At 41.7% G+C, this 23,522-nt stretch overlaps 1 protein-coding gene across 3 annotated transcripts in view; it reads left to right on the forward strand.

The window, feature by feature from the left end:
• CCDC186 (coiled-coil domain containing 186) overlaps positions 1-23,522 on the forward strand; it is a 45,262-nt gene that overhangs the window by 10,199 nt on the left and 11,541 nt on the right. For all 3 annotated transcript variants that reach the window (XM_053389141.1, XM_053389140.1, XM_053389142.1), the window contains 8 exons: positions 5,898-6,571; positions 13,892-14,018; positions 14,881-15,009; positions 16,840-17,052; positions 18,931-19,050; positions 20,547-20,651; positions 22,227-22,325; positions 22,504-22,590. In XM_053389141.1, the coding sequence (XP_053245116.1) occupies positions 5,913-6,571; positions 13,892-14,018; positions 14,881-15,009; positions 16,840-17,052; positions 18,931-19,050; positions 20,547-20,651; positions 22,227-22,325; positions 22,504-22,590 (1,539 nt within the window). In that variant the 5' untranslated portion in view covers positions 5,898-5,912. The remainder of the gene's footprint in view (positions 1-5,897; positions 6,572-13,891; positions 14,019-14,880; positions 15,010-16,839; positions 17,053-18,930; positions 19,051-20,546; positions 20,652-22,226; positions 22,326-22,503; positions 22,591-23,522) is intronic.

The raw sequence follows: 23,522 nt of genomic DNA on the forward strand, positions 1-23,522 counted from the left end.
ATCTGGTCCTAACCAATGTTGATGACCTGGTTAGTGGGGTAGAAGTGGAAGGATCATTAGGCGCGAGTGATCATGTTCGTAGCAAAAGGAAGAACAAAGAAACAGTGGGGTCACTCAGAGGAGAAGATGGTGAAATGCAAACAGGGGACACAGAAAGGGCTGAACTCCTCAATGCCTTCTTTGCCTCAGTCTTCTCCGATAAAGAAAACAATGCCCGACCTGAAGAATTTGGAGCAAATGATTCAGCAGAGGAAACACAGCCCAGAATAACTAAGGAGATAGTACAAGAATACTTGGCTAGTCTAGATGTATTCAAGTCTCCAGGGCCAGACGAACTGCATCCAAGAGTATTAAAAGAACTGGCAGATGTGATCTCAGAACCACTGGCAGTCATCTTTGAGAATTCCTGGAGAACAGGCGAAGTCCCGGCAGACTGGAGGAGGGCAAATGTTGTCCCTATTTTCAAAAAGGGGAAAAGAGAGGACCCAAATAATTACCGCCCAGTCAGTCTGACATCAATACCAGGGAAGATTCTGGAGCAGATCATTAAGCAAACAGTCTGTGAGCACCTAGAAAGGAATGCTGTGATCACCAATAGTCAGCATGGATTTCTGAAAAATAAGTCATGTCAGACTAACCTGATCTCGTTTTTTGACAGAATTACAAGCCTGGTAGATGAAGGGAACGCAGTGGATGTAGCCTACCTTGATTTCAGCAAGGCATTTGACAAGGTGCCCCATGATATTCTTGTAAAGAAGCTGGTAAAATGCGGTCTTGACTATGCTACCACTCAGTGGATTTGTAACTGGCTGACTGACCGAACCCAAAGGGTGCTCATCAATGGTTCCTCTTCATCCTGGAGAAGAGTGACTAGTGGGGTGCCACAGGGTTCTGTCTTGGGCCCGGTCTTATTCAACATCTTTATCAACGACTTGGATGATGGACTCAAGGGCATCCTGATCAAATTTGCAGATGACACCAAACTGGGAGGGGTGGCTAACACCCCAGAGGACAGGATCACACTTCAAAACGACCTTGACAGATTAGAGAACTGGGCCAAAACAAACAAGATGAATTTTAACAGGGAGAAATGTAGAGTATTGCACTTGGGCAAAAAAAATGAGAGGCACAAATACAAGATGGGTGACACCTGGCTTGAGAGCACTACATGTGAAAAGGATCTAGGAGTCTTGGTTGACCACAAACTTGACATGAGCCAACAGTGTGACGCGGCAGCTAAAAAAGCCAATGCAATTCTGGGCTGCATCAATAGGAGTATAGCATCTAGATCAAGGGAAGTAATAGTGCCACTGTATTCTGCTCTGGTCAGACCTCACCTGGAGTACTGTGTCCAGTTCTGGGCACCACAGTTCAAGAAGGACATTGACAAACTGGAACGTGTCCAGAGGAGGGCAACCAAAATGGTCAAAGGCCTGGAAACGATGGCTTATGAGGAACGGCTAAGGGAGCTGGGCATGTTTAGCCTGGAGAAGAGGAGGTTAAGGGGTGATATGATAGCCATGTTCAAATATATAAAAGGATGTCACATAGAGGAGGGAGAAAGGTTGTTTTCTGCTGCTCCAGAGAAGCGGACACGGAGCAATGGATCCAAACTACAAGAAAGAAGATTCCACCTAAACATTAGGAAGAACTTCCTGACAGTAAGAGCTGTTCGACAGTGGAATTTGCTGCCAAGGAGTGTGGTGGAGTCTCCTTCTTTGGAGGTCTTTAAGCAGAGGCTTGACAACCATATGTCAGGAGTGCTCTGATGGTGTTTCCTGCTTGGCAGGGGGTTGGACTCGATGGCCCTTGTGGTCTCTTCCAACTCTATGATTCTATGATTCTATGATTCTATCAAACCTTTATTGCATTAGCATACAGCCATAGCAGGATAAGACAAAAATGCTAGAGAGAATCAACCTAACAAAATTCAAAACGATATTACTGGCATTGTGACATTTGAATTACCCTAAAACAATAATGTAAAAATTTAGTTGCCAGCGCCGGGAATCTAAAATGCAGATGTATATAAAACATATAATGGCCCCAAAATAGGCTCGGCACATTAGGTTAAAAAGGTAATACAAAGAATTAAAACAGGTCCAGGTCTGGGACACACTACCCAGTCAGTGTAGCCCTGAGTTTCAAAGCCTGCACTATAAAGATTGCCACCCCACGTGAAATTTGGGGATTTGCGTCCACAAGAAGCGATTTCAAACAGTCTTCCTTAGATGTGATGGTGGGCGGGATCAAGAGGAGGAGCTTAGTTCTTATTAGCTCATAAATAGGGCAGTAGAAAAAGAAATGTATGAAGTCCTCTACTTCATTCATTGTACATGGACATAGACGCTGAGTAATAGGGGTCTTAAAGTAAATCCCCTGCAGGAAGGCCGTGGGTATAGAATGGAAACGGGCCATGGTAAACGCTCTTCTCAAATTGGGCTCCGTCAGTCTATCAAGTAGTTGGCAAGTGATCTTACCACTTTCACTTTAGGGAGCCACTTGGAGAGGCGAGCTGTGATGGACTGTGCCCGGTCCATGGCCTCGTCTCTTGTAAGAATCCAGGCCCGGATATTATGATGGTCCCAAGATGACAGCGTGTCAAGATCTGGGAGGGAGTAGCGTGCCGTGATAATCTCCATGGCCTTGGACCATTTGTTGTTATGAGCACAAGTTAAAAAAGCTTGCCTGGCTAGTAGGGAGCCTGGGGCTTTGATTAATTTGCAATAAAAACTAATAATTCTAATGTGGGCTCTCGCAACAATAGAGGGGAGGCTCAGTTCTGTTCTTCAGTTACAGAATCACAACTCTCGGAATTCTTGAAAGATTCAGGAGTAGATCAGCTACGTATCAATCAGATTGGCATCATCTTGAAAGATCCCATGTTACATGGTGTAGCCACTAGAGCACTGGAACCTTAGGAACATCTAGCTGTGGCAAGCACCCAAAAAGGCAGGGTCTTTCCACTTACTGCTTTGAAATCAGTGTGGGAGATGAACCTTATAGGCGAACTGAAAGATTCTCAGTGGCTTAAGATCTGCTCCTCTTATCCCTTTAGGTCCACGTCTGCTAACATTAGGGAGAGGTTCAGTGGTGGTTTTTAACTTTGGTCTGGCTAGCTCATACTGTAAGATCTGGTTCCCCCTTATGCTGGCGGAGTTGTAAGGTACGAGGAACATATTTGCATATGTGTTAGAACTGTAATTATGTACACAAATTCCGTAAGCAGATTCCAATGGAGATAGGTAGTATTGTTGGCAAACAGGTCACCTTGGATGCTAAGCTATGTCTTTTATCTTTTTTGATGCTGACAATGCCGAACTTACTTCTCAACAGTAAATTCTATATCTGTTCGTTGCTCCTCGTCTAGTGATCTCTCAAGGATGGAAGGATGCATCTTGTTATTCTGTGGTATAAAAAAGTCATATTCATTGCCATTTCTGAAAAACTGACTCAAAAAAATACTTTGCTTCTGTTTGGGAGTCGTTTGTGATTTATATGACCAAACAATCTCACGATTGGCACAGTCCCACTAAATAAGTTTCTTTGGCAACATTCATGAACATTTGGTATGTTGGTAGAAATATGAACCTTGCATTGCACCATGGAATATATTTTATGTCATTCTTTTTAAGCTTTCTATGATTATTATTTTATTATCTTGTAAATTTATTCTTCCTGTTTTTACAACTGTTTTTAAGTACAGTTAGGATGAACCTGTGTAATCACCAGCTTGTCAAAATCAGCCCTTTGGAATGTTCTATATTAGGGCCACTTAGGCTGTGATGTTTTCATTATATGTGATATTTTATATGTATATATTTTAATTCATAGAATCAAAGAATTGCAGTGACCCCAAGTCCAACTCCTGCAATGCAGGAATATCGACTAAAGCATTCAAGACAGATGGCCATCCAACATCTGGTTAAAAACCTCCAATGAAGGAAGTCCAAATAATTCTACTAATGCTTTATAGATAGATATACCCCAATTTGGCACCAGGGTTCCTGAAGTGGATCAGGCAGTCTTAAGTCCACATTTGAATGTCAGGTGCCATTTTGAATCAAGATGGTGTACCAAAATGTAACTTTGCCCAATTTGGCAGGACAGTTCCAAACTGCATTGATTGGGATGCCTCTAAAGATACTGTCACTCCAGTTTTACATGACATCTCCCAAGATCAAGGACTAGGTTTTGGTATATGGTTGGATACCAATGGACATACTCCTCCTGTCTTTTTCTCAATGAAGGTCATCCATAAGGGTAACCAAGGCTGATTTCAGTCCCATACTGTGGTGTGCGCCCAGATTGGAAAGGATCTAAATAATCAGTGTGTCAGATATGTTCATATTTTAATCAGTTACTGTGAGATAAATGTTTAATCACAACACCTATCATATATGTGTTTCAGATAGGCAGAGTGATAACAGGTTTTATTAGGAAAGATGTTTCTAGGTGGCATTTGAAGGAAGAAGAAAAAGGTAGTATCACATAGGTTTTCTGGGAGAGAGTCCCATATCACATGTAAGTTAATGCCTTAAATATATATGCAGTAACCCCTGTTATCTAGCAACACTCCAGAAGAGCCTTTAAATGTAAACAAGTACAATGTCCATCAGTTCTGTGAAAGATCAATTAATTGCAATGAGTACAATCTGCTTCTATCGCCTAGAAGTCATACTGTCTGAAGAAAAGCCATGGACTTTGTCCCTTCACAGGGTAGAAAGCAGGAAAAGCTTTTTACATTTTTTTATCATATCTGGTAACAGGAGGGTGGGTGGAGATGGTGCAGCTATATGACCTGCCCAGTAGCAGATCTTTCAGGAGTCTCAAATCAAGACATTTTGCAGGCCAAGTTTTCAGTGTGCAGTTAAGCTTTTTGTTGATTAATCAGTTGAATACTGCAGCTTGATCATTTGGCTTTCAATATGCCACTTGAACCCACTGACTTTCCAAGTACTGGAAGCAAAATAATTTTATACTTTGCATTTCCCGGCATGGACATAGGACTGTGAAACAACTCTGATGAGTGGGGATTGGGTGCGGCATGCAGCATAAACCTTACCTCTGGGAGTGGTAGTGCAAAGTGTTACTGCCTTGTGTGTTTGTACAGAAATAGTTCCTTAGAACATAGGTCTTCAACCTTTTTGAGCCCACAGCGCCCCTGACCAACTACATTCTTTCTGCAGCACCCCTGTGGGGCTCAGGAGCCCAGTTATGTCAACCCTTGCCTGCAGAGCTGGCAGTCTCTCACCCTTTTTCGTACACACTCTTTTGTGGAGTGTTCCCTCAGCCTCCTCTCCTATCCTTGGGAGTCCTCTGGGCAGCCACTGCTGCTGCCCCTGGTCTCTGAGCTGCCCCCCTCATCCTCAAAGAGAAGTGCCTCCTCACACTGCCCCACAGAAATCTGGGACTTGTCTGTCCATTCCCAACAGCAAGGGCCGGCAGACGGACTGGCTGGCCTCCCTCTCTTGCTTGCTTGCTTACTCTGAGGCCGTCTCAGCTCCTGGAAACCAGCACCCCCTGACTAGCCCCAGAGGTATCATTCACCTACAAGTCTACAGCTGTGCAAGACTTTGGGAGGCAGAGATGTGAGAGGGCATCCGAGGAGGGAGAGAAGGAAAGAGGGACAGAGACCAGTGTTGCCCACAGCACCCCTGACCATCATTCAAGGCACCCCAGGGTGCCACAGCACACTGGTTGAAAACCACTGCATTAGAAATATTTGGTTAAAGAGTTAAATCCCGAAGTATCTAACTTGCCCTTTTTTTAGGTTTTATGACTCAATCTATGCTGATACGTTTATCTTTGGTAGTTGTTGAAAGCGATCAAGGTTATTACAGGGGGAAAAATGTTTTATGACTCAAAACTATTTTACTCTTACGTTTTCTTCCTAGATTCTTGGTGAAAAGATGGATGAGCAATTACAAGAAGAGCAAAGTCCTCTGTATCCGGTCAACCTTTCAAAGACTGATGACGTATCTTCCAGCTCATCAGCTGTTGAAGAAGCAGAGAAAACACTGGGAATTCAGGATAGTCTACAGATTGCAGACACTGGAAGTGAAAAAAGCCCTTTGAGCATAGAAAATAAACAATTGACACTGGATCCCAGTTCAACAGCTCTTGATGCAAGTGGAAATGGGGATGTTGTTGATGCACAGCTTACACCAGACGTTAATCGAGATGGAGGTGGAGATTGTTGTGCTAAACCATTTGAAATGCAGACAAAAGAGGACTGTTTACCTATGGGAGACTGTAAAGGACAAGTTTCTAAAACTGATGACACAGATCGATCCCTGGCACACCTATTGCATGATGATATGAAAGGGCCTCATGGGGTCTGCTCAGAAAGCCCTTATGACACAGATTGTACTAAGAATCTTATCTCAACTATTCAGAACGCTTCTTCTCAGGAAGCTTTGTTAGAAGAAATAGAGTCTGAACTACTATCGACGGGTTTGTTGAAAGACCATAAACTTCCAAATGGGGTGTGCAAGAGTGAAGCTACATTGGCTGTACTTGAAAAATGCATGCAAGATAAATATCTGCAGCAAGAACACACAATAAAGAAGTGAGTACCGGGCGAACATCCGCACATAGATCTTTAAACATGAATGTTATTCATTACGTACTGTGGAGTTACAGTTTTGTGCTGTGTAACTATAGTGATGTCTTTGTGGCTAAATGGTCAGCTTGGGCAAACAACATTGCTTGCAGGAGCGTTTTCAGTTTTCAATAGGCAGAGAGATTAATTCATATATAAACTCATCAGTCCATAAAGTGACTGTATGGTTTCCAAAGCGTACGTTAGGTAAGGGAATCACGTGCCAAAAGTCACATAACTGTGTGTCAAGTGTTCTGTGGGGCTTTAGATTTCTGTTGTTGTTTTTTTATACGCTCCTTCATTTGATGGATTCAGACATGGTGTGTTTGAAACTGAGTAGCTTCAAAAACAGTTTGGGGTTCGGTATGCGGGTCTTCTGTTTAATGGATAAGAGTAAATTCTAAAGCCTTTGAGGACCCAACTATTGGTTACTGTATGTTAGTCCAAAAGCCCCTTTCCATTGCAATACACTCTACAGAGGAATACTTTGCAGTGAGGATGGGGGTACAGAATGCTTTTTCCTGTGAGGTGTTTCCTTATTCTCACTGCCACAATTGGATTCTACAACCGTGTTTGTAGTACATTTAAACGTAGAACATTGTTGGGCAGGAAAAAACCAACCTGGCAGGAACTATCTTCTTTCCTTGGTTTTCTTTTAACTGTGTTTCTTTCTTTCTTTTTTTTTTTTTTACTTCTAATTTTAAATTTTATTGATTTACAAATAAAAGATAAACAAAAAATAAGAAGAAAATAAAAAGAAAAGAAGAAAAAAAAAATAGTACACGTTACATGTTTCACATCAGATATTTCACATTTCCATCTCTTATAAGACTTCCTTCAGCTTGTCCATAAATCATTCGTGGTAATAATTAAGATTACACATTTCCTAGCTTATATTGACAATATATATCTCTCTCTCTTCTATTCCCTTTAGTCAATAACTCTTCGTCTTTCACAATGCTTCTTTAAATCCCCTTAACGTTGTTTGTCCCTCACTTATATATTCCAGGTAATCTACATATTTTCCCCAATCCTTAATGAACTTTTGGTCTCTTAAATATCTAATCTTTCCTGTCAATTTATCCAACTCCGCGTAGTCTAATAATTTTGCTCTCCACTCATCCACCGTTGGTATTTCCTGCTGTTTCCACTTCTGGGCTAGCGTTACCCTTGCTGCTGTAACCGCGTAGTACACAAATTTACAATCCTTCTTTTGTATCTCGTTCCCTAGTATCCCCAATAGGAAGATTTCTGGTTTCTTTAAAAACGTATATTTTAGGATCTTCTTGAGTTCAATATATATTTTTTCCCAGAATTCTTTCACTTTTCTACACTCCCACCACATGTGGTAAAAGGAGCCTTCCTTGTCTTTGCATTTCCAGCACTTATTACAAACCTTGTACATTTTCGATAATTTTATAGGTGTTATATACCACCTATAAAACATCTTCATGACATTTTCTTTTATTGTCGTACATGCTGTAAAGTTTAATCCATCTTTCCACAGTTTTTCCCAATCTTCAAATTGTATACTATGGCCCACATCTCTAGCCCAGTGAATCATAACGGACTTGACTTCCTCATCTACTAAATTCCAATCTAACAACATCTTATACATTTTAGATAAAGTTTTCACATCATTGTCTATAATTTCCGTCTGAAATTTAGAGTCTTTATCCACATATCCTCTTTCTTTGTTGTCTTTTTTAAACATTGCATTTATTTGGAAATACTGTAGCCAATCAAATACTAGTTCTTTAACCTGCCCATAAGGTTTCAATCTCCATTTCCCACCTTCTTTAATTAATAATTGGCTGTATGTTACCCAGTTACTTCTCATATTAATCTTTTTCACACTTAACACTTCAAGAGGTGATAACCAGTGTGGAACTTTAGGCTCCAACAGGTTTTTGTACCTTTCCCATATTTCAATTAGTGGGCCTCGAAAGATGTGGTTTTCGAATCCCTTATGTACTTTCCTTTTTCCGTGCCACAAGTAGGTGTGCCAACCGAACCTGTTGTCGAAACCCTCCAGATCTAGCAATTCATTGTTCACTAACTTGACCCAGTCTTTCAGCCAGCAAAGACATGATGCCTCATAGTATAATTTCAAATCTGGCAGGGCAAAACCTCCTCTTTCTCTTATATCTGTTAACAATTTAAATTGAATTCTCGGTTTTTTGCCCTGCCAAATATATCTTGAGAGCACCCTTTGCCACTCCTTAAAGACTCCATTCCCCTTAATTATTGGAATGGTCTGGAATAGAAACAACAACCTTGGTAGCACATTCATCTTAATTGTGTTAATCCTTCCCCAAAATGACAGTTTTAGTCTTCCCCACACTTCTAGGTCCTTTCTGATTTCTTTCCACACTGTTTCATAATTGTTCTTATATAAGTCTATATTTTTAGGGGTTACCCAAATTCCAAGATATTTAACTTTTTTAACCACCTCTATCTGTGACTGTTGTTGAATTGTTTCTATTACCCTCTGATCCATATTTTTGGCTATCATTTTCGTTTTCTTCTTATTTAGTTTGAAGCCTGCCACATCTCCGAACAGATCTATTTCCTTTAAGATTTCTTCAATTGTAGTTATGGGATCTTCAGTCATTATTACCAAGTCGTCTGCGAATGCTTTAATTTTGTACTCATTATGACCGATTGTTACTCCTTTTATTTTTTTGTTTTGCCTAATTGAATTCAGAAGGACTTCTAGCACCGTTATAAATAGAAGTGGGGAAAGTGGGCAACCCTGTCTCGTTCCTTTCTGTATCTTTATTTCTTCCGTTACTACATTATTTATGATCAATTTAGCTTTCTGCTCCCTATAAATTGCTTTTATCCCATTAAAAAAATCTTTGCCCACTTCCATATATTCCAAATTTTTCAACATAAAGTCCCATGCCACATTATCGAATGCTTTCTCTGCGTCCACAAACATCATTATAGCTTGTTTGTCATACCTGGCAGACAGATATTCTAACATATTAATTATGTTCCTTATATTGTCTCTCATCTGCCTGCCAGGAAGGGTTTTCTTTTAACTGTGTTTCATTCAGGTTAAACTAAATTTATGTCATTGCAGTTTAGCTCTGTCCCCAGCTTGTATCCAAGGATCACTTTGCTGCTTGAACAAGGAAGGGTACATCAGGTACCAAACCTCTCTACCCACTGCAGTTCCTCATGCCCCCTGAAAAGCAGCTCCATGGGGTTGGGAGGCCCTCTGGAATACTATGGGATATTGTGCAGAGGGCTCCAGTAGATAGGGGTTGTGGCAAAAATCGGATGCCCCTGCTTTGCCCAAATGGTAGTGGGTTCCACTACTGGCAAAGCCACTATTGAAGACAGCCGCTGGTACTTTAATATTAGAGGAAGACTGCAGTTATTCATAGTAGCTTATTTGTTACCTCATTTGAATTACTTTTAACGAGGGTTTGAAACAGGCCTGCAGTGATGTAGGGTTAAACACACCAGTTGCTTCTTAGTACAGCAATTTTTAGAACTTACTGACTAGGCATATGATGTAGCACAGCTACTTGCATGCAGACGTCATTGAAATCCGTAGCATTTGTGCATGTTTTAATGTAGTTACCAAAGAAAAGACAAATATGGTGACTAATATGCCGATCAGGAGGATAATCAGAACTTTTGGCCTTGGACAACAACATTATTATTATTTTGTCAGAGCTTAGAAACCTGAGGCGTTCTCCAACAGCCTTTGAGAAGCTGTGTAGGACCCTACTTCCTTTGGGTCTTTTTACAGGCTTGAAGCCTTACATCACAGAGTAACTGAAGCAAGAAGAGAGAACGAACAATTAATTGAATGTGTTGCTACTGAACAAGGTTATCTAATAACATGAAATAATCAGAAGCACATTAAAGTGCACTAGAACACATAATGTCACTAGAATCTTCTGATGAAGGAAGAAATGGATGCCACAAAAACTTAAAAGGGAGACCAAAATCAAATAAATTATCTGTCTCTTCTGCTGTTCTGGTCCATGTCTCTCATCCCTCTGCAGTGGCCTGACAGCTGGCAGGGCAGATTTCCATGTCACACTGACGTATGTATGGGCCTCTGTGTATGAGGATGTGTATTTTGTAATGTGATAATGGCTGTGCCAGTCTGTCCAAATATATATTTTGCTCACTTACACATGTAAAAATATGCTGATGTCACCATCCTAACACTTTACCTTATTTATAAGAAAGTAACTGTGTATATGGAAAATAGTAAGGACAGTAGGTTCAATTTTTTTCTTGGCAAGAAATAGCAACCCAATACTCTTTTTAATCTCTCTCTCTCTCTCTCTCTCTCTCTCTCTCTCTCTCTCTCTCTCTCAAAGCTGCTTCTGGGGCAAGGTAGAGTACCCTGCCCCAGTGAGTAAGCTATACTCTCGCTTGTGAATTGTTTATCGGCAAAGACCTTCCCAGAGCATGTCTGTGATTACAAAGAGACTTTCCAGCCATGACAGGATGGTGTGTGAAAAACTTCCAAACAGCTGTGTTTTTTAAGTTCTTAAAAATATTGATTTTATACATAAGCTATCACTGGATCTTGCAGTTACAGGAAATGTCCTCTGCTGTGAGTCTAAACCAACCAAACTCTGTGATGTAATAACTTCCCAATCTTGCAGGAAACATGTTTACTGTATGTTTTAGGTAAATTTTATTTGGTCCACTTTCAACTGAGGTAAACTTCCGTTTCCAAAAGAAACAGAATTTCACTGAGAATCAAAGGTGGCCCTTGGGCGGTGTAATTTCAGTAGGCTGGTGCTGGAGTTCAGCAGTCTTTGGTTTTTTTAAACTATGGCTAAAGAACTAGGAATAGGCCACAGGATTTTGTGCTCCCCTCCCATACATAGCCTCCTCCTTCTACCACCAATCTTGAAGTAACCCTGCCCTGTTCCTTGTTGTAATACGTGCACTGGTGTTTCTTCTTGGGCTGCTTAACCCATCCTTTTTTACCAAGACATTTAGTGGCTACTGTGCTAAGGACAATCCTACACATGCCTACTTAAGAAATGAGTTCCTTTGAGTTCAGTGGGGTTACTCCCAGGTAAGTGAGTCTAGGATTGCAGCATTTATGTCGGTGTCCGTACAATAACAAATGATGGTAAAAGGCAGTAAGGTGAGTGGAGAATGAGAGGATGTTGTACAGTGGTACCTTGGGTTACGTATCCCTCTGGATACATAATCTTCGGGTTGCGAATCTTCGCCTTGCATGTGTGCGCAGAATGGTGCCTCCGGTTACGGACTTTTCGGGATACAGCTGGGCCTCAGGAATGGATGCCGTCCGTAACCAGTGGTACCACTGTAATCCAAAATCATGGCTAAGCAACCGCTACCATTAGATCTGTCCCACTAAGGAAACCTTTATTTATTTCTTCAGTTCAACAATGTCTATACCATTTAACACCATAGTTTCTAAGGACACAGTGAGGTTACAAAAGATGATAAAATCAGCTAACATTACCCATCAAATCAGAAAAGCTTATTTAAAATGCCTGCTGAATATGTTTCTTTTTTTAAGGGAGAGGGCTTATGATCTCAGCTGGGAGGGAGTTTCACAAAACTGGGAACCTTGCCAGAAACTATTCTGACTAGATCCTTTGAAGAATCATTCCTTATCAGCCTGCGTGCATAAATCACCTACTTCTTGTTGGTTTCCAACGCCCATCATCCAAGACAATTGGCCACGTTGGCTGAGATGGATGGGAATCTCGGACCAATAATATCTGGAGGCCACAGGTTTCCCACCTCTGACTTATGTGCTTCTGGGGTACAAATTGGCTGTGGTTCAGAACTTTTGTGCTGTGAATTGTGCAATAGTTTGGAGTTGGCAATAATTCAGAACTGTTTCACATGAATGTTCTAGGCTTCACTTGCCTTTGTTGAACCAGTGCCGAATTTGTTGTGCCAGTTCAGTTTTATTTGTGTGATGTGCTACAGGCAAACCAGCTTTTCTTTTCTCCCTAGGCAGCCTTGGACCTTCTGACCACATCTTTAATTTAATTATGTTGTTTCATCCATGAGACTGTCGCTGGCCTGTCGCTGTTTGAGGTCTTGTTGGGAGGTTGCTGTTGGCCATTTGCAAATTTTCTAAAGGGCACCTTCAACAGAGTTGAATAAGTTTGGGCAACTTTTGGCCAGGGTATTATTAAAGCTGCCAGGGTTGTAAATCTTTTGAGATTTTGATTTGGCTGTAGTGTTCGAAGGCATGGAGCCAGCAAATTAAACACATGCCTTTTCTTTCTCTTTGTGGCTTTATTACCTAGACAACAGTGAAGTGCTTTGTATGCTCTAAATGTGCAGTTTGATCTGAAATACTACTCAGTTTCTTTCTTTTAATTCAAACTTTCAGACCAAAGTATCATAGGAGTCTTTGTGATTTGTTTTGTTAAACAAATGAGATTCTTGTATTTTGAGGATTGTTCCTGTGGCTCCAGCTCACTGGAGATTTTGCTTGTGTGTGTACAGTTGTGCACTCAGAGTGCTTTACTAATATATGAGCAGCACACCTAAGCATTTTGTGCTTTTAAAAAGAACTAACCTTCATTGAATTTGTCTCTCAGTAACTGTTAGCTAAATGGAGACAAACAGTGGGAAGTCTGTTACATTTGTGCCCTGCTTATAAGCTTCCCAATAGAGATCTGGTTGGTCACTACTGAGAACAGGATGTTGGGTTAAATAGGTTAGCGGGCCAGTTCAGCAGGGACTCCTCTAATGTTATGTTCTTACTGCACTGCAGAGGATTCAACTATATGACCCTCAGTCCCTTCCAACTGCACAATTCTTTGATTCTATGTTTCCCTCTGAAGCAAATGTCGGACTTTATTTATGCTTTCTTTAAGCCACATGGAAGCAGTTTAAAACTACCCCTGGTCATCAGCTACTGTGACGTTTAAGAGCACCTTGCCATGTGGCCATCTCAAGTGTGTGGAGTGTCTCCATGTCCCCTGTGCTCACCTCTAGTGTTGTCGTCTGATAGGTGATTGTTATATGGAAAAGCATCCAAATTTTTCTTGTAAAATGTGGAAACAGTTGTAAAATGGATGGGGCAGAAGTGGTAAAAGTCTAGTCAGTTTGGGGGGGTGTAATGGTGAGGGAGGACCTTAGGACCAAGAAGGTGGACTCTGCCTTAGCCTCAGAGCAGGGGGGTTAAGAATCCCTTGAGAAAATTTTGGGTCTGTGCAATCCAGGGTTTGGCAATGTAGTTATCTTTTCGTCATACACACTGGGCTCTGCTTCATCGGATATTCTTTTAATTATTTCATTGGACAGATTGATTAAAGAAAACAAAAAGCACCAGGAACTAATTTTGGGCATTTGTTCAGAAAAGGACGACTTAAAAGACGAATTGAAGAAAAGAACAGAAACTGAAAAACAGCACCTTGGCATTATTAAACAGGTATGGAGTTTTAGGCATATTCATGCCTTGTTCAAGATATTTCACATAAAACTTGTATTTCTATTTGTACTTTCAGATACTTGGTTCAGCATTCGTATTTCTTCATATACCTGTTCACTCAGAAGTGTCCCACGGAGTTCAATGAGTCCTAACTCTAGGCTGTGTATAGGAAGGTTGCTGCCTGAATTGCCTTGAACTTATGTTTGGCAGCAAATATTTAATTTTAGAGTGTTTTCAATGGAAATAGTATATATTTTATTTGCACTGAGATGTACATGGAAGCCCCTGGAGCAATATTTTGATTCTCTTTTTAATAGAGCATCATATTGCATTATATGTGACTGTTTAGTTTCCCATGCTTACCAGATGTAAAAGTGTGTTAAACTCAGCCTTGTAAACAAGGCTACAAAATTACTACCCTGCCAGATGTTTTGGGTTTTTTTAACTGCTAGACTCTGGGAGCTGTCAAAGGAGGGACCGTCTCTCCAGCAGCCCGTAGGATTTCTGTGTTTGGCCCGACTGGGAAGAGGGATGGAGTGCTTTGTCCCTTAGATATCAGATCGCTCCTTATTGCCTGTGGATACCGGATGAATACTTAAGACCACAGCTGTGCTGAAATTATTGTCAGAACTTGGAACCATGATCACTGGAACCATGATGGTGATGGCAATATGGTTTGATTTGCTGCCATAGCAGGACCAGCACCATGTGATGCATATTGCTGCTTTAGGCTGTCAAGATCTTTTGCAAACTGCTCCCAAATATAAATGCAATGACATTTTTAAAAAGCTCTACTCAAGTTGCAAATTTTGCAGATCACTTTTTTGGCTCATGGCCGAAATACATAATGTTCTCTTTGCAGTTAGAGGCCAGAATAGAGGATCTTCAAAAAGAAGTTAAAGGTGCTAAAGATAAATTGCTATCCCAAGATGCTGCTGCGAAAAATGCCATACAACAACTGCACAAAGAGATGGCTTTTCGTACAGATCAGGTGACTTTTTTCAAAAGTTCTTGTTGTGCTTTCTGTAGGAACATGAAGGATGATATAGGCACTGTATGCATTAAATATCTTCAAGTATTTAGTTGAAAGTTAAACATATTTTGGCTGGTGCTGATGACTGTACAGTGGAACCTCGGGTTGCGGACGTAATCCGTGACGGAGACACGTCCGCAGCATTCGCATCCTGAAGTGCCACATCTGCGCCGACGCCAGTGCAATTCGGCACTTCTGTGCATGTGCAAAGCGTGATTTAGTGCTTCTGCACATGTGCAAGCGACAAAACCCGGAAGTAACCCTTTCCGGTACTTCCGGGTTTCCCGCGGTCCGTAACCCGAAAACACGTAACCTGAAGTGTCTGTAACATGAGGTATGACTGTAGATGGATGTCAAGTCACTCATATAATCTCCGTTCTGGATTTTGCAGTTGCTGAAGATGTGTCCAGAACACATCCTCTGAGACAAGCTTTGGTTGTTGCAGCCATAGGTTATAATGTTATAAGGATAGAAGTTGGGGGTAGAGAGAACCTTGAAGGCAAGGTGAGATATATTCCCATCCCATGTGTGCATAGTACATAAGACACCTTCTGTTAAAACTAATATGGTGAGACAGTATTCAGCATTCCATTACTATTGGTGTTCTATTACAGTGGACACTCTGGTTGTGAACGTGATCGGTACGGGAAGCATGTTCACAACCCGCAGCGCCGTGTTTGCGCATGTGCGGATCGTGCTTCGGCGCAAAGCGTGATTGAGCACGTCTGCGTGTGCGCGAAAACCCGGAAGTAACCCGTTCCAGTACTTCTGGGTTCAGCGCAGTGCACAACCCGAAATTGTGCAACCCGAAGCTTCTGTAACCTGAGGTATGACTGTACTGTTATCCAGACAGACAGACAGACAGACAATCTTTTCACAGTTACCAATACAGTCATACTTGTTACGTTTGCTTCAGGTTGCGCGATTTCAGGTTGCGATTTCAGGTTGCGTCCCGTGGCGACCCGGAAGTACCAGAAAGTGTTACTTCCGGGTTTTGCCGCTTGCGCAGTTGCACAAAATGACATCACACACATGCGCAGAAGCAGCAAATCGCGACCCGCAGACACGGGTTGCATTCTGCTCATGTTGCGAACGGGGCTCCAGAACGGATCCCGTTCGCAATCAGAGGTACCACTGTACAGCATAGTGTTGAGGCTGAAAGAGTGACGACTCTTACACTGTAGGGCGCAATCTGAATCCATTGTACTCATTTTACATGGATAGAAATGGTGGGGTGGGAGGAGTGGCAGAATAAGAAAGGGGATGGTCCTACCCATTGGTCTTCTACAGATTGCTCCTGGAAAATGTTCCCCACAACGAAAAGAGAGCTTCTCATCCCTGCTCTAAAGGTTATTAAAATGGCATAACCCCATTGCTCTGAAATGGTCAAGAAAAGGCAAGACACAAATGTGATAAGGGTTACAAAATACTATTTACTTATTTATCTGTATATACTTGTTCCCTGTTATTTCCCCCTTTTTTCCTCCATTCCATTTATTTAATTTAATTTTAGACTGCAAGCTGCTTTGACCAGCAATACATTTATTTTATCTGTTCTGGCTTTGAAAGGTTCGGATTAAAAGACCTAGGCTGAGTCATATTTTCATTTTCTTCTTCCACCTCCTTTTCAACATTTCATTGGAAGCTAGGCATTCTTCAGTCATGAATTTAGATCACATTGCTTCAGTTGCAGTGATTTTGTATTCTTATTATCTTGACGAATGGGGAGGGGAGGCATATATTCACTCTCATTACCTAAAGTAAACTTGTAGTGTTTGATATTCTAAGGCAAACAAGAAATGTGAAGAAGCCCGCCAAGAAAAAGAAGCCATGGTAATGAAATACGTTAGAGGAGAGAAGGAGTCCCTAGACCTCCGAAAGGAAAAAGAAATACTTGAAAGAAAATTGAGAGATGCAAATAAAGAAATTGAAAAGCAAACTAACAAAATAAAGCAGCTTTCCCAGGAGAAAGGACGTTTGCACCAGCTCTTTGAAACCAAGGTATATCCACTTCATCTTGAGTTTCTTTTGTATTCCTGCAGCTTACCTTGAATTCCAGAAATGGGATTAAAATGCTGAAATGACTTGGCATCTATTTCAAGTGAATGGGAAATAGAATATATTGAGTCAGATGAAGTTGAGAGTTCTAGTAGAAAGGGGGCTGATTTGAATACAGTGGCAAAAAGCTACACTTCTATAGACCTTAATCCCAAATCGGGGTGTTGTATGGTGCATGATCAAATAAATATGTGCCATCTTTGTTTCTTCTTTTTTTGTTGGGGGGGGGGAAAGATGAAGGTCTCCTATTTATATGTTGCATGTAAAAATTAAGGTTGCACTTTTGGGTTTCTAGCATAAATTTTTTAATATAGGTTCCCCCCCCCCAATAATTATTCTGTTATATATTTTTTACTTGCATATACTGACTATTGAGCTTCCCTGAAAGTGAACTCTAAGACAGAGGTGAATTGCTGACCCACACAGCTAATCTGGTCCACCAGTCCTCCTTTACTGGCCTTTCACAGTCCTTGGCTCAGTTGACTGCTTCTTGCAACTGACAGCAGCTGGTTTAACCCTCTCTCTGTCTAGCCCAGTGCTCAATGGGGATGGGAAATCTCATGCACTGCACTTCTCTGCTGATCTGCCTCCATTACTCGATAAATTTTCCAGGAAAAATAGTCCCATTAGAGTTCAGGACTGGACAAGTGGGCCCTGGAAGGTTTTGGGGAGGAAATTTTGCACTGCTTTCTCACTTCAGAGAATGATTTCAATACTATGAAGATTTTGCTGCCCCCACATGGTGATATTGATATTTTCCTTGACACTGGATTTCCTGGAAACTGTGTCATCATGTCTAAGACATTTTGTACATTAAGTTTAACATGCTTCTGTCTTATTATAAAGCAGTTGAAGAATGCAAAACCTACATATGGCAGAATGTTTTTCCCCAGTACAGATATTGTGTTGCTTTTTCTTTCTCTTTTCCTCCAAATTACATGTATTTACAATGCCAAATGTAACGCGGGGACGCGGGTGGCGCTGTGGGTAAAACCTCAGCGCCTAGGACTTGCCGATCGCATGGTCGGCGGTTCGAATCCCCGCGGCAGGGTGCGTTCCTGTCGTTCTGTCCCAGCACCTGCCAACCTAGCAGTTCGAAAGCACCTCCGGGTGCAAGTAGATAAATAGGGACCGCTTACCAGCGGGAAGGTAAACGGCGTTCCGTGTGCTGCGCTGGCTCGCCAGATGCAGCTTGTCACGCTGGCCACGTGACCCGGAAGTGTCTGCGGACAGCGTTGGCTCCCGGCCTATAGAGTGAGATGAGCGCACAACCCTAGAGTCTGGCAAGACTGGCCCGAACGGGCAGGGGTACCTTTACCTTTTACAATGCCAAATGAGGAAACAAATGACCTCTAAAGCTAGATGATATTAAGGAAGAGAAGGAGGAAGGATGAGGGGAAAGCCTAGGAAAGTAGGAGGAGGAAAAGATGAAGTGAGAAGTTGGGGCAGGGCAAACACAGGATTTGAAGAGCTCTCAAAGAATTCAGATGTGATACCTTATTATATATATTTGTTGCCATAATATATGACACAAAGCATTGCATTATCAATAGTCACATTAGATTGCAAAACAGAAGTTCAAAGACTTTTCTAGAGATGAGACCTTTTCAGCGTGACTGTCATAGTTCAGTGACGGGCAAGCAGAATTCCCTGAAGACAAGAAGACTACAAATACATTTTGTTCCACTTCAGTGAAATCATTGTGTGCATGCTTAACTCCCCACCGCTTGCAGAAAGGTTGCTTGTATTTCTGCCGCTCTGGGCCTATCCATTTAAAAGGCTTCATTTCAAACCTAATAATCTAAAATTATTCTTTTCAAGGAAGCTGAAGCCACCAGAATGTCCAGAGAAATAGAGAAATTAAAAGAAGAAATGAACTCTCATGTGATCAAAGTAAAATGGGCCCAAAACAAATTGAAGGCTGAAATGGATTTACACAAGGTAGGTGGGCTAATGTTATAGAGGGACATTTTCACTGCAGCTCCTATGCCTCTTTGTAAAGCATGTGGTGCAAGGTTTGATTGGCTGTTGCTGTGAATGTAGGACAAGTTGATTAACACAATGGGAGCGTAACTGGAATGAGAGTGGGGGTTTTTTAATGGTGCTATTCAGTGTCTGCGTGTAATCGGAGCAATGAAAGTTGGAAAATGGGTAAAAGGTTGAGAACTGGCATGAAATGAAAACCTATAAACTTAGTAGTGTAGTTCTGCTGTAATTCTGTGCAAGCGACCTTCTCTTCTGGATCAGATGAGTTACCGGTGAAAGATTTTTGGGTTGCACTAAACACTTCACTAGTGACGCGGGTGGCACTGTGGTCTAAACAACAGAGCCTAAGGCTTGCTGATCGGAAGGTCGGCGGTTCGAATCCCCACGACGGTGTGAGCTCCCGTTGTTCGGTCCCAGCTCCTGCCAACCTAGCAGTTCAAAAGCACGTCAAAGTGCAAGTAGATAAATAGGTACCGCTCTGGCGGGAAGGTAAACGGCATTTCCGTGCGCTGCTCTGGTTTCACCAGAAGCGGCTTAGTCATGCTGGCCACATGACCCAGAAAAACTGTCTGCGGAGAAACATCAGCTCCCTTGGCCACTAAAGCAAGATGAGTGCTGCAACCCCAGAGTCGTTCACAACTAGACTTAATTGTCAGGGGTCCTTTACCATTACCTTTTTAAACACTTCACTTGGTGGGGATGGACAAGTAGGCATTTCTTAGTATTGTGAGGCTAAAAAATGTTTCAAATTCATAGTGACCCAATAGTCAAGAATTTAACACATCAAATAGTTTCACACAGGCTGCTCTTGGATAATAATGGGATCTTCAGCCAGTGTCTGCCGGTTAATAAATATAATGTTCAACAACCATATCTTAGGTATGGGGTGGTGGTGTTGTGATGTTCAGATATGCCCTTGGTTGCTTAAGGAAAGCAGTGAAGGCTGCCACCCCATCCTGTCCATGTTTGTTCAGACACTGGTCCTTCTGACGTCACTGAAGTTTACTCTCAAAATAGGTATAAATGAGATTACAATCTAAGCATTTATGTTCCTTTGTTTCCAAAGAATTTAGCTATATTTATTTTTCTATTGGATTTTTAATTTCGTCCTCTGCTGCTGGCATTAAGCAGGAATTTTGTCATTTCCATGCAGCCCTGAACTTACTGTCATTGTTCTACATACAGTGGTACCTCGGATTAAGTACTTAATTCGTTCCAGAGGTCCGTTCTTAACCTGAAACTGTTCTTAACCTGTAGCACCACTTTAGCTAATGGGGCCTCCTGCTGCCGCCGCGCCGCCGGAGCACGATTTCTGTTCTCATCCTGAAGTAAAGTTCTTAACCCGAGGTACTATTTCTGGGTTAGCAGAGTCTATAACCTGAAGCGTATGTAACCCGAGGTACCACTGTACTCATTTAATCGTAGCTAACCATTGTTTATTGGTTTTCCAGGACACCAAAGATCGGCTTAAAGAGGCAACAGCAAAAGTCACTCAAGCAAAAGAAGAAGCTGAGCAAATACGAAAGAACTGCCAAGAAATCATAAAAACATATCAAGTGGGTATAATGTTGCATGAAGCAAAATTAAGATGTTGAACTTGCGTATAGATTTTCTTTTCTTGCATGTCCCACACTCGCCTCTAGCCCTATAGCTGAAATGATACAATTCTTTCCCAAAACCTATCTGATCAAATGTCATTTCTAAATTAATTAATTGTCCTGGCACAGGCAAATCCAGATACATTGCTTGCTATTTCATCTTACTCTAGCCATGTGTTCTGATCTTCTGCACTATCGCATCCAATAGAAAGATCTTTCTGTTGTGCTGAGTGTGCATAATATTATAGTTATTTTTTAGTCACCATACAACCTAGAGGTACTGACCTAAGGTGTAGTGAACACCTGTGTGTGGCAAGGCTAGGGACCAAGGATACTAACTAAATTATGCCCAAGACTCGTTAAGTGGCATGCCATAGCCACCAGCCAGCTTTTCTCAGGGCTGAGTTTCCTCCTCTCAGGTGAGAAATCTTCAGTCCCAGTGTAATGGAGGGCACTGATTCTAATCTTTCTATATGACAGAACATATGTGTAATGGGAAAAGGTGTTGCTCATGCGTAAAACTCCAAACTGCCTCCAAGCAGGTTATATAGCTCAAACTTCCCTGATTTGACAGCGCCTCGCAAATGCCACTGTCTTAATCACTACTAGAATCCGTCAGTGGGCGTTTCCTGAACTTCTTCCAACATAAGAATTCCTTGACCCCCAGTTTCCACCTAGCTTCTCTGCGCGGAAGCCTTCTGCGCAGAGTAGGCGTGCCAAGCGGAGGTCCTGCGCTCTCCCCACTGGTCTCACTGGCAGAGTCTCGGAGCCTTCCCTCCGAAGTACTCTCAGCCTCCCCTTTCTTCCTGGTGTCACCTTGGTTTCCTTCCCCAGCGGAAGCTCTCCCTCTCTCCTTGCTGGTTCCCTCCCCTGCATCCTCGGAGCGTCTTCCCTCTCCGTTGATCTCCGATGTCAGTTCCCTGACAATATGCAACATCTAGAAATAGTATAACCTTTTTGCTTTCACATCCAGAGAGTGCAGGTTTCGATATCCACAGACACTTAGTTTTCAAAAACACAGGTCCTGATCAGGTGATCTCCTAACTCTCCTGCCTGCAATAAGCATGTCCTTGCTTATTCTTGGGAGACTGAGGGGTGACATTACACAAAAAAAGAGAGTCTGTTGAGTGGCAATAACATCTGATGTCATTCCTCTGCTTCCTTATTTATCCTTGGGGATATTGATTGCAGGAGAGAGCCATTCTGTATCTTGACCACGCATATGCTTTCCCTGTGTAATGTCTGAATGGGGGAGCATATGCGTGTCCCTCGTGGCAAATTGCACATAGTCCGCACACATCTGGTATCTTATGTTTGTTGTTTCAGAGTGATTGTCTTTCCCTTTTGCATGTTACCCACAGTGCTAAAAGCAGTGGTCTGTTTCCAAGCTTGACTTAGAAGAAAATAAGCTCATAGTGTTTGGACTGTAAGTCTGGGATAGATGATTGTAACATAACTTGTACAATAAATAAGGTCTTTTCAGTTTATGAATTGGCATGTGAAGTTTTAATAGTGCTCATTCCCTCTCCTTAGGAGTCTGAAGAAATTAAATCAAATGAGTTGGATGTAAAACTCCGACTTACAAAAGGAGAGCTGGAAAAACACTTGCAGGAGAAGTCTGACCATCTAGAGGTAAAATATATTACTCGCTTCAGTGGTTGCATTTTAATGAGGGTTAAGGCTCATACTAGGGGGGGAAAGAGTATAGTGGTGGGTCCAAATCATAATTGCTATGTAGATTGAAGTGGACAGGATTGGATCCCATTTTCCTCCATGTTGTATGCAGAATTGTCATTTTTCTCTTTCGAAGGTACATCATGCCAAAATAAAAGAACTTGAAGATGTGAAGCGAACTTTTAAAGAGGGTATGGATGAGCTACGAACTCTAAGGACAAAGGTGAGAGAGAAGAATTCCTTGTAGCCAAAAAAGTGAAAGCAAAGGGAAGGAAAACTAACTGTATTATTTACCTGGCTAGTTTGACCGGATAGATCAGTGCAAATTTGATTTGCAGGGACCTGATGTTTCTGTACGATATATAATGGCATTGTACTAGCAGTAAGCCCAAGAACTAAAATAATGTGGTACAACCACTTCATCTCTTGTTTCCTGCGTTGCTTGTTACAGTGGTTGGAAAGAGGTATTTCAAGTTCCCTTCTAAAGTAAGTATTGAACTTGGCAACAAGTTCAGAGGATTTGGGCCAAACATAGTCTCTCAAAAAAATTATTGCAGCAGGCATTTCTCTGGTGCCACCATCCTTTTCCTGACCTTGGCGTTTTCCTTCTGGAGTTGACATGGCAGCTGTGAGAAGATTTAATTTCCCCAAGCAAATGAAAGAGTTCCTGAATGGATACGAGGGCTGCTTCAGGGCCATGCTCAGCTCTTTCGACTTTGAATTCAAGTGCTGTCATTGAAATGGCTCCAGTGCTACCACAAAATTTATTTTTTGTGCAACAGGCAGATAGGGCCAGGAGGGAGAAGGGAAGTGGAGATAGGTATCATATTTGGAGTCTTGTTTGATTAATTCCATAAGGATATATGATGTGCATTATTTGCTGATTTATGTCATGATAAAATGTAAAAACTTTAGTTTTCAATTGTTGTTCTGAAAAATGTAATAAATGGCATCATCTGTCAGTAGAACCTTCGAACTCCCCTAAAACCAGGTAGGAAACCTGTCTGTTGCTAATTTCCATTAGAGAGCCACCAATTCACAAGATGTTAAAATGTAATACATTTGCATTTCACTATATCTCCTAAGCATTTAGGATGCAGGGCTATATCTGTGGTTTCCCCCCTCTCTCTGCAAAGTTTAGGAGGGGGAAAAACT

Source organism: Podarcis raffonei, chromosome 5 (assembly GCF_027172205.1).
Source record: "Podarcis raffonei isolate rPodRaf1 chromosome 5, rPodRaf1.pri, whole genome shotgun sequence".
NCBI lineage: Eukaryota > Metazoa > Chordata > Lepidosauria > Squamata > Lacertidae > Podarcis > Podarcis raffonei.